The sequence below is a fragment of the Tupaia chinensis genome, unplaced genomic scaffold (genome assembly GCF_000334495.1).
Source record: "Tupaia chinensis unplaced genomic scaffold, TupChi_1.0 Scaffold000139_1, whole genome shotgun sequence".
Lineage (NCBI taxonomy): Eukaryota > Metazoa > Chordata > Mammalia > Scandentia > Tupaiidae > Tupaia > Tupaia belangeri.
In genome coordinates, this window is record NW_006159609.1 from 4,621,618 (window position 1) to 4,633,517 (window position 11,900).

General features: G+C 40.7%; 1 protein-coding gene across 11 annotated transcripts in view; it reads left to right on the forward strand.

The window, feature by feature from the left end:
• The window catches only part of DLG2 (discs large MAGUK scaffold protein 2), a 1,612,020-nt gene that overhangs the window by 1,227,735 nt on the left and 372,385 nt on the right, over window positions 1-11,900 (forward strand). For all 11 annotated transcript variants that reach the window (XM_006144952.3, XM_006144955.3, XM_006144956.1 and 8 more), the window contains one exon: window positions 2,916-3,072. In XM_006144952.3, coding sequence (XP_006145014.1) covers window positions 2,916-3,072 — 157 coding nt within the window. The remainder of the gene's footprint in view (window positions 1-2,915; window positions 3,073-11,900) is intronic.

The window sequence follows — 11,900 nt, forward strand, 5'->3', positions numbered from 1 at the left end:
ATTCCTGCTTGGAACAGTTGTCCAGAGTGGAGCTAAAAAGTGTTCCCAGTGCTAATATCCCCTCCTAGCCTGCTGTACTCATCTGTGTTATCTGCTCTATCCCCATTGACTACATTTTTCCATCCCTAGTTAAAATCTAGGAGGAGAAAAGGCATTTGTTTAACTACTTAGAATATGAAGTATAGGTCTCAATCACTGCGGGAGTTTATCCATTTAGTCAGTAACAAATATCTTAACTTCCTGCTACTTACCAGCATCTTCTTACTGCTGGAGGAATTTTGTTACCTGGATTTGGGAGTTTGTTCTGTGGAGAAGAATGTATGAGCTGTCACTGTACACTGTGAAAATGTTGCCAGAGAGTTCTGTTTACAGAACAGTCTGGACCCAGGCTATGTGACCACCTGTATCTAAGAGGTCAGAGAAGTAACACTGGAGTCACTGCGTCTTAAGATGACCTGATTCAGGGCCAGCAGGTAGTGTGGTGGTTAAGGTACTGGACTCCCACATGCTTGACTGAAGTTTGAGTCCCAGACCAGTGGCTTGAAACTCACACAAGGCACACATGCATGCGTGCCCAGAGTCCCAGAAGGAGAATGGAGAAGAAGAGATTGTGACATAGGCCATATCCCCAGTGAGTGATTTCTCACTTTCCCTCTCACTGTGTTCCTCTGTCTCCCTGGAGAGTGTTCATGCACTGTGGCAAAAACCTTAAAAAAGAAAAAAAAAAAAAAAAGGCCTAAGGCCTAAGTCAAGCTGTGGAGGTAGGGGACAAATGTCAGACTCTGGGAAGCCCGGGGAGTTTGTTATGGTCAGAACATAAGGTGATAGGACATTTAAGTAGAGAAGAGAACCCAATTTGTATTTTAGTGGGTAGAATGTGTTTTGAAGATTAAAATGATAATCAAGAAAACTTCAAATTACAAATCCATCCCTATCCTAAGACTCAAAGTTTGAATTAGATATGATGAAGACATTGGGTGTGTGCCATGCACTCAGAGAATACAGTACAAGGCAACATACATGAAGTATGGAAGCCCGTAGTAAAAATGAGAGGAGCTAAGGAAACGTAAAGTTAATCTTTGAGTGTCAGTAATTCTGTAAGCCATATTCTGCAATATACATTGTAATTCCTTTTTAAAATTCAGGTTCTCTTCTGACTTATATGCAGTAAAAATATGTGTTATGTTTCTTTTCTTTTTTTTTTTTTTGTTTTTTGGTTTTTTTTGTTGTTGTTGTTGTTGTTGCTGTTGTTGTGCCAGAGGACAGAAGAAAAGGGGAGAAAGGAGAAAGCACTCCCCGGCAGGGTCTGGTCACCCTGCAATCTTTTTTTCCTCTAATTCTCCATCCCATAAGGATCATAGGCATTTGTGTATGTCCAGAGAGTTCCTCAAGCTGATGGGGCCAGGATCCAAACCCTCAATGGCTGTGTGGCATCCAGCTTCCTCTACACAGCACCCACCTTTGTGCCATGGGGCCTGACCCAGTTCTTGTTTTAATGTTTTAAAATTTATTTTATACATTTAATCACTGTACATCAACCCAGCTTGTAAAATTATTTTTGCCAACATGAACACCCTACATACTCATCCAGTTAAAAATATCATACACACTGTCATCCACAGACAGTCCACCATGTCTTCATCCCCCAGATGTCCCACCTCTCTGTGTCCTCTTTGATTCCCTTCCTCTCACCCTCTCCCGGCTCCCAAACTCTTCCCACACTATATCAGTACTTGTTTTTAATTTTTATTGTTTGATTTTTCTCTCCATCTAATGGACAAAATGCTTGCAGTACGGAGACTAGCTCTGAGGCGACTGTGAGCTGTGTAAATGTAGACAAGGTGACTAGTATAAGTATCAGGAAAATAAGATTTCCAACGCTTCACTGGATTTTGAGCCTCTAGTAGGAAAAATAGACAGGAAACACTTTGCAATCTACAGTTTAATGTAGTCAGAAATAAGTATAAGTTTAAATTAGGAAGGGTAAATAATTTAATTTACATACCATTTACAGATTTGTCATTTCTCATTATTAAAATAAGTATCATCTGGGGCCAGCAGGTAGTGTGGTGGTTAAGGTGCTGGACTCCCACATGGCCAACCATGGTTTGAATCCCATACGTGGAGGCTTGCTTTCACTTTCCCTTTCTCTCTCCCTCTATTTCTGGTCAAATTAAAAAATAATAACAAATAAAATCAAATTAATTTTTTAAAGAGTATCATCACTCATTGTGATGATACTGTGATTCTACTTTTAAAAAGCATTTAAATTCCACAAGTTGCAATATCTCCAAATAATAAAGCTTAAAAAAAAAGCTTGTTCCTATAGTTTGAAATAAAGGAAGTTCAAATAAAATAAATAAAATCTACCATCACTAAAACATTATGGTTTTTGTCCTTAAAGATACAAAGCAATATGTCAAAATAGAGGGGTCACTAAGAAAATGCTTCCATAATGACTTAATAAAGTAGTATTCTTACTAATAAACATGTGAAGATAATTTTACTTTTTTAATTAAACTGCAAGATTCCCTCTATAAAGCTTTTATTTTCCCATTTTTGATAGAATCATGAGTACAGGAAGTATTTCCCTTTGCTCGTAGCTTTACAAGAAGTGCAAAGGCAGTAGAACCGACAACTTTTTTGCCTGAGAAACAAGGAAGAGGTTAGGACTGCAGTGAACTGGAGAATGAATGTGCATTCTATGGAGGGCCGTGCTCTATCCAACCAGTTGTTCCTATATGAAAAGATTGAGAGCCAATGTTGACAGAATGGCTGAGTTGTTTCATGTGAACCAGAAATTCGTATCTTATGCATAGGTGCTGAATTGCTCTTCTGTGGTCCAGTGAAAACCAGAGCAACCCAAGGTCTGAGTGGGTCACACTGTGAGCTGTGTTCTTCCTTTGTTTCTACAGGGAGCCCCGCAAGGTGGTCCTGCACAAAGGCTCCACTGGCCTGGGCTTCAACATTGTGGGCGGGGAAGACGGAGAAGGTATTTTTGTATCTTTCATTCTGGCCGGTGGACCAGCTGACCTGAGTGGGGAGCTCCAGAGAGGAGACCAGATCCTATCCGTGAGTGTTTCTTTTCAATATTCATTCCCTTGTACATCTGACACTGCAGCCAAAAAGTCACTTTCAATTGCAGAGCCCAAAACACCAATTACTACAGGAAAATGGATGAGAGCATTATGGCTTCAGGTGTGTTGCAGTTTACATGGGGTCCAGGTGCTTCATGCTTGTTACACTTGCTTCCCTCAGGTAGAGATACAGCTGCGAGTGTTTCCTGTTAGAGCATCTGAGACATTTGCATTTACCAAGAGAACACAGAGAAGTTTTGCCTTTTTAAAATGGTATTGGGTCATTAGAAAAATCATGACGCATTACTACATCTTGGCTTTCCCAACAACCCAATATATGACTGATTTTGTAAAAATACATCTTTTTTCCCAATCTCATGACCATACTCTAAAAATTGCAGCTTTATAATGTGCAGTTTGGTTCATTTAACAGTGTAAGATAATGCCATAGGCAGTTTGCTGACAGTGATGCAGCAGCGCATCTTAAATCTAAGTGCAAGAATCAGCAACCGTTTAAGTACCATTCTTTATCACACATTTTATAAAAGTAATGCTTACGACCACTTGATTGAGGGGTGATCGACATAAAAAAGCTGCATGTATTTAATATATGCCACCTCGATGAGTTTGGAAATGTATCTAGACCTGTGAAGCCATGCCCACAGTCTGTACCATAAACATGTCCATCACCTTCAAAATCTCTCTCCATCTTACTAATGAATTGTGTGTGTGAGATAAGAACACTTACATAAGCTCTACCCTTTTAGCCAATTTTAAGTTCACATTATGTATTGTTAACTACACGCACTACACAGCACTGGACTCTAGGACTGACTCGTCTTACATGTCTGTAAAAATTATTTTACTTCTTACAGTCAACTAGAAAATTATATCTCGAGACCAGCAGTTAGCGTAGTGGCTATATCGCTGGACTCCCATGAAGTCGACCGCGGTGCGCGTCCTGGACCCAGTGGCTTGAAACTCACGCCGGGCATGTGTGCATGTATGCCCAAGATCCCCAGAGGAGAATGGAGGAGAAGGGATTGTGGTGTGGCCATCCCCCCTGGGGGGTGATTTCTCGCTTTCAATCTCTTTGTCTCTCTCTGTCTGTCTGGCAAGCACACGTGCCCGATGGCAAAAACTTCTCCAAAAAAAAAAAAATTATATCTCAATGCTCAGAGAAGAGAATAAAATTCAAAGAGAATCTAGTTAGGTAAACCTGTTAGAGTTGGGTTTAACTATTCACTCTCAATGCCATTACACCTGTTGTCTTTCCTCCCTCTTTTCCTGCCTTTCTCTCTTCTGCCCTTTCTTCTGTCTTTCCTTTTTTCTTTCTTTCTCCTCCTATTTTTCTTTCATTTATTCAAATATTCACTGGTTACTTCTTTCCATTACATGAAAATACCTCCCTGGTATGGTAGGTAGTTAAATCCATTGTGAGCGTGCATGTCTTTATGAGAATGTTACTGATCATGCCCATAATAATGGAAAAGCACATAGAGGCCCAGTTCTCATGGCCAACACTACAATTCATAACACAAGGATGTACTTAGTTTGAGGGTTTTTCTGTGTATTTAACAAAAATTGTTTTCCAAATGACCTTATATTTGTTAGTCGTCATTTCAGCCCTTTAAACGTATGGTTAAATCTCCTCTGTCTCTCTCTAACACACACACAATTTACATATAATGACATTCAGTTGACCTGAGTAAAGCATTCGGCGGCTGCACAGCTGGCCTTGCCATTTCTGTTTCCACATTCTCCCACACATACAAGTCTCTGCACACACATCAGCTTGCAGATCTCTGGAAGGGTTCTGGGTAAAACAAGCGGGACAAGGTCCCATGCCCGGACTTTGTTCTGCCTTTCAAGAGCTGAATGTGACCCTTTTAACTGCTTCCCTCACCTACTTCTTTTACACTTAAGTGAAATGTAAGATATAACTGGAAGTTCATTGCCCATATTTATTTCCAAGTTTGTCTTTCTCTACTATATGGCAAGCTCCTTAAAAGAAAGGTTTTTTTTTTATCTGCATAATTTTATATATATTTAGTACAGTACCTGGCACTAAGCAGTCTCTTAAAAAAAAATGTTAATTGAATTAAAAATACTGTATAGAGCCAACTGGTTGTGTCGTGCTTAAGGAGCTGAATTTCACAGGGCTGACTGTGGTTCAAGTCCCAGAACCAGCAACTTGAAAAACACCCTGAGCACATGTGTATACGTGCCCAAATCCCGAGAAGAGAGTGGAGGGATTGCAGGATGACAATCCTCCTTGGGAGAGTACTTTCTCATTTTTTGTTTCTCTCTCTCTCTCTCTCTCTCTCTCTCTCTCTCTGGCAAGCACACATACTCTATAGCAAAAATTAAGAAATAGTATTGCATAAATATGGTGGAACTTTAGAGGTCACTATAGCTTGGGGGACAGACTCTAAAATTTTACTTAAAGTATACAACCATATCTCCATCATTCTAGCTAAAATCTATCAAAAGAGGGGAACACTTATTCATTTCATCACATTCAGCATTCACATTGTAACAAGTTTCCAGACACAAGCACATTCACATGCATTACTTCTAGAGATACTCAAAGAAACCTGAAGAGTCAGGGACAGCCAGGGGCATGATAGTTAATGCAGTTGGGTCCCACATAACCAACTATGCCGTTCAAATCCCAGACCTTATGGCTTAAAAAACATGACAGGCACAGGCCCATGTGTACCCAAAATCCCAAAAAAGGAGGGAAAGATGGAGAAAAAAGAATTATATTGAAATGTAATTGGTTAACACTGAGAGAAAAGACTAGCAGGTTTGAGAAGCTCAAACATTACTACAAGGAAAGGAAATGGCAGAATGTAATTATTAACAATGGAACAAAGAGGATACAATATTTGCATCTACAGCTTGCACTAGACATATAGGATAAGCCATACCTTCCTGGAAAACACCAAACAAAAACTCTAAATAGAAAGCAAGCACTAAATTAAAATTCAGTGCACATTACTAGATCATACAAGATTAATCTGCAAATACGTTATGCTACCAGTAATATAGTAAGCTCGGAAAAGGAAGACAGAATCCCCAGTGAAGGCAGCTGAGGGGTGGGTGATGATGTTGGGTGGTCTTTATAGGGAAGATATTAGTGTAACAGATACTCAGACAGTTATCTTTCTTTTTTTTTTTTATTTTTTTGAGAGGTTTTTTCCTATAGGGCGTGTGCGCTTGCCGGACAGACAGAGAGAGACAGAGAGACAGAAAGCGAGAAATCACCCCCCGGGGGGATGGCCACACCGCAGTCCCTTCTCCTCCACTCTCCTCTCGGGATCTTGGGCACGCACACACATGTGCCTGACAAGAGTTTTAAGCCACCGGGTCCGGGACACGAACCAGAGTCGACTACGCGGGAGTCCAGCGACATAGCCATTACACTAACTGCTGGTCCCAGACAGTTATCTTTCTAATTAGGAGCAGAATATATATATTTATTCTCCAGAATTGTCCTCTCACATAGTCTATAGAATCTTCCCAAATCACTTACATATTAATGGCTTACTATACACCAAGTATCTCATATTTGTATATGACATACCAAGAAAAAATAGGAGACAGTAACATGCTCTTAAAAAAGAACATGTCTTATTGTAAATATGCCATCACAATTGCTATTACTATGAACAAACCTTAATAAAGTGTCTGATATTTTAAAAAGTTATTTAATTTTGTTTTTAATTAATTTGCTATAGAGCATATGCGCTCACTGGAGACAAAGAGAGGGAAAGGGAGAAAGTAAGCCACCAGGTCCAAGACTAGAACCGTGGTCGACCACATGGGAGTCCAGCACCCCAACCAGCACTGGTCCCAGTTGTCTGATATTTTTACAGAGCATCAGATAAAGAAGGCCTCTTTAAGATACTTTGAGCTGTTCCTTCCTAGGGTCAGGGCTTAGACCAAAACAGTATTTCCAAAAGTATGTTTCACCAAATACCAAAACAACAAGATTGTTATGGATTGCTCCTTGGTACCAGATTTGTTTTCTGAAGAACTTCTTGAAAACATCCATTTACCAGTATGCAGTGAGAATCTAGAGGCAGATAAGTACATGATTTTCTCAGACATATTTGACCACAAAACTTGATAAGGAACACCTCTGGACCAGCAGATGGCATAATGGTTACATTGCTGGACTCCCACGTAGTCAACTGTGATTCGAATCCTGGATCTAGTGGCTTGAAACACTCCAGGCACGCGTGCATGCATGCCCAAGGTCCTGAGAAGCAATTAGGGAATAGCCATTCTCCCTACCACCACCACCCCCTGCAGTGAGGGGAGGTGATTTCTTTCTGTCTCTCAGGTGAGTGCACGTGCATAATAGCAAAAATCTCTCTTTAAAAAAAAACTAACAAAAAAAAACAGCACCTCACAGGATACCAGTAGTAAAAAACGACCTAAGTAGATACGTTTATAGTTCCTGTAACTGACTGTTTTCTTACAAAGTAGTCATTCTTGTCTGTGCAGTGAAAGGAAGTTGGCCTTTTACCACGTTTTAAGATTTGGGGCGCCATCTAGTGTTCATGCGTTATTTAAACAGGGCTGGGAAACTAAGATGGAAGGTACCAAAGCTCCATTGTTGGAATTCATCTAATGGGGGTAAGGCCTCCCCTTACTCTCCACTAGAACACAAGATATAAAGTAATTAAGCTACAGAAAGATAGGGAAACCATCACCTTAGGCTGCATTCAATACACATTGTGAGTGATCTTTTCTAATTTCTCCTTTATGTAGTCTGTTTCTCAGGAATTTGTTGTAGAAAGAAATCCAATAATTGAACCGTCTTCTTGAGGTATTCGTGGAGGCGAATCTAGGGCATTCGGCATGCAGTCACATTAACTGGTGCAGTCGCCTCCTCAGGCATTCTTCCTGCAGAGGAAAAGATTGAAATGCCTCTGTTATTATTTGTTTGGATGCGCTGTTACAAAAAAAAAAAAAAAAATGTGGAACAGAGCACAGAGCAGCAATATCCCCCTCCCCCCCCAAAAAAAAGATTCTTTCTTGTTTCTCTAAGCAATTGTAGTTTATTTATTCCTCAGGAGTCTAAAAAAGATCACCCTAGCTGACTCGTTAGCTCCAAAGCTCACTCTCTCAATAGACTCCTCGGTATTCAATTAACTGTACTCCAGAAGATGTGGATGAGAATATGTTTTGCCAGAAGCGAAATGTCATAGCTGTTGAGGTGAAGGTACAATAGGTAATCTACATTTTCAAAATAGAATTGGAGTTGTTGATTTACAAAAAGTCAAAATGAGTCACAGCTCACTTGGGTGTTTCTGTAATTCTCAGGTTACTTTGCTATTTCTAAGTTTAGAGCCATTCAGAGAAAAGGACTATCTACCAGGTCCTTATTGTCAATATTCAAATGGAAAGTGAGCTTCTGGTAAGAGTCACTATCTTAGGGTACTGATATGGTCCCTCTTATATTGTCCCCTCAGATAACTTGAAATCTCTTCTGTTACTATGGCAAAAGCAAAATACAGCCTCCCTCCCCTTCCTCCCCAACCCTGGAAAAAAAACAGAAAAACAAAAAAAGATGTTCTAAAATATTTCTTAGATCGCCTGAGGTAGTCATTTTAAGAACCTATAAATTCCGGGACCAGCATTTGGCATAATGGCTATGTCACTGGACTGCCATGTAATCGACTGCGGTTTGAGTCCTGGACCTGGTGTCAAACTCATGCCAGGCACAAGTGCACGCGTGCCCAAGATCCAAGAGGAAAATGGAGGAGAAGGGATTGCAGCGTGACCATCCCCACTGGAGGGTGATTTCTCGCTTTCTCTTTCTCTCTTTCTTTCTGGCGAGCTCACAAGCCCTATAGCAAAGACCTCTAAAAAATAAATAAATAAATAAATAAATATTTTTTTAAAAAAAAAAGCCTATAAATTCTATCTATTCCTGTCTATACCTGAGCTTCCTGTCCTTCCTCTCCAGCTCCGGTTCCCAAACTAATGGAGGGGTTTTGCTTTCATAGTTTTGAGCACTGAGGGTTTTTGCTTCAGGGATGATTTCTCAGTGTTCCTGAAGTCAGCATTCCCTAAGGTACCAGTGTGGACCGTGAGACCTGTGCTGAGTAGGGACAAGGGCCCTTTCTACAGCTCTGCACCATATCCTCAAATGTCCAAAAGCTTAAACTAGAAATCTTACAAAATATCTTACTTAAGCACCTTCGATTTTTCTCTTCTTACTCTTAATATTTGGATTCTCTCAGACTGCAGCAAACCCCACCCTCCTCTCAGAAGCAGATAGCAGACGCAGGTCATGACCAGGAGAACGTATCTGCCCTAGCTCCACACATACTGCCCTGTCCTCTAAAAGAAAGCAACAAGACTTGGAGACCAACACTAACTCGAACACACAGTACTAAGTGTTTTCAAACTCAAAAGATTCGCAATCTGTATCCAGGCTAGAAGTAATTTCAGCTTCTCCTAAGAAAATGAGTGGGCCTGTGCCTCATACACACCTTTGTAACCCAAAAGTCCACCTTAGTGCTTTGTTCAGAGAAATAGTATTTGCTGAAGAGTATACTGAACCTCTTTAGCACAAAAGACATTAAACAATATACATATTTTTTGTGACTCCCCTTTGCTCTTCTCATCAAGGTTTTAGAAAGTTTGAGGTCCTTATTAGCTAGGGTACCCTGTAAAACAACTTTGGCATGAAATCTAACCAAGTGGAATTGATTATTTTTTTTTGCAAAGGTAAAGAAAGGCTCCTTGCCCTAACTCTGACCAGTTAAAATCAGATTTCAAGGGGACTAGCAGATGGCATAATAGTTACATTGCTGGACTCCCACGTAGTCAACCATGGTTCAAGTCCTGGACCTGGTGGTTCAGACTCATGCTGAGCATGTGTGTGTTCATGCCCAAGATCCTGAGAGAAGAAGGGATTGAAGCATGGCCATCCCCTCAGGGTGGGGGCGGGGGTGTGATTTCTTGTTTTCTGTTTCTCTGCCTCTCCAGAGAGCACTCGTACTTAGAGCAAAAATCTTTCTCTTAAAAAAATAAAAAAACACAAATTTATTGGAGAAATAAGATAGGTGACAGGATCTTCAAGAGGGTTGGAGAATCAGGCTCAGAGGCAGGGAGGAAGTCTTGCTGAAAGTGCATTTTGGATGCTGCTTCTGAGGCCATTGGCCATGGCCCCTTACGGCCAGACCTCACTGCTTTCTCCTCTCATACCTTACTCCTCCGTGTGAATTCCTCATGCTCTAGTGGAGAAAGGGATTCTCTGGCCCACTCCCCTCCAGCTTCTGTGTTGGGTGGTAAGAATGTCCCTCTTGGATTGTCTTGGATTGACCCCAAATAAGAAGGCTATTTGGACATTAGGAAGCCGAGTGATGACCATTTTAGAAAACCTGTGGCTTGCTGAGCTCTGTAGGAGGAATTTTTTTATATCAAGGATCTTAAGACTCATAAGAGCTTCTTTTTTTTTTTTATTTTTTAAGGCAGAATTATTTTATTTAACTTTATTTATTTATTTATTTATTTAAATTTGACCAGAGAGGGATAGAGAGGGAGAGATAGAAAGTGAGAAAGCAAGCCTCCAGGGCCAGAACTCAAACCGTAGTCGGCCACATGGGAGTCTGGCACCCTTAACCACCATGCCACTTGCCAGCCTCTAGACACAAGATTGCTTCTTAAACAGAAGAAATTATTTTGGGGGCATCACATCCAGAAGGTGCCTAGGCAAGAGAGAAGGAAAGGGTGAGAGAGCCTTTCATGTATTTCCTATCTTGTAGGAACCTCACATAATTACTGCTCTCTTGTGGGTCAAATTTCTGAGGCTCAAAAAGGTTAAGTATCTTGGTGAAGACCACGTGGTTAGTAAGAGACTGGACACTAGGTGTGCCCAACTTCAGTCAATATTTTTTTCATCTTCTATACCAACTTTATAGTTTTCCTCAGCTCCAATCATACTACTTCTCTACTTGAAGCCTTTCCACTAATTATTTCTGGCTGTGAACCCCAATTCCCTCTTTGTGTGACAATGAGTACAGTTATTTCCTTTGAGTTTTGTTATAGAAGTCAATAGAACAGAATTGTAACTAGAGGGTAGAGCTTTTGTAACTGTTTGTATGTTGATGGGTGTGATCCAGTAGAGAGGGGAAAATCGGTGGTTTATTCAGTTATTCCCATAAACATATGTATATTACATGAGAGAAGTGGAAAACACTTTGGATATAGGACCATAATTCTTGTTATTTTCTTGATTTATTGACTGTCTTCTATTGATTCATTGTGTTTAGTACGGCCTTCCCAGATCCTTGAACAGTGTCTGGCATAGGTGTTCAATAACAAAAGCATGAGTGTGGAGTTGTATACCAGACTGGTTCTGTCGGGACTAGAGAGGTGACTCAGGCGCTGATCCTACCTTCATGGACTGATAGCCTAGGCTAGAGATGAGATGGGAACATGGTTATAATGCATGGCGAATGTGAGAGAAAAAGTTACCGTCACTTTGTTCTTCTCATCCACTGTTTCATGACTTAAAATCAATAGTGAGTTTCTTGATTCCAAGTATCAGCCTTACTTCTTCATCCTCATCACCACCGTTCCCAGTCCTACCCACTTCCTTGCATGCATTGATCATCCTGAACAACTGACACTGCCGTGAAAGGAGAGTCAGTGAGCAACATCTAGTAGCCCGCCCCTATAAGAGCTGCTGCTTCTCTTTTCTACCACCCCAAATTCCCAAGGGTAGCTATGGCCCCTGCTCTGCTTCATAAAATAACTTCTGCTCAGGTTCTGAACCACTGTAGGACTTACAGCAGG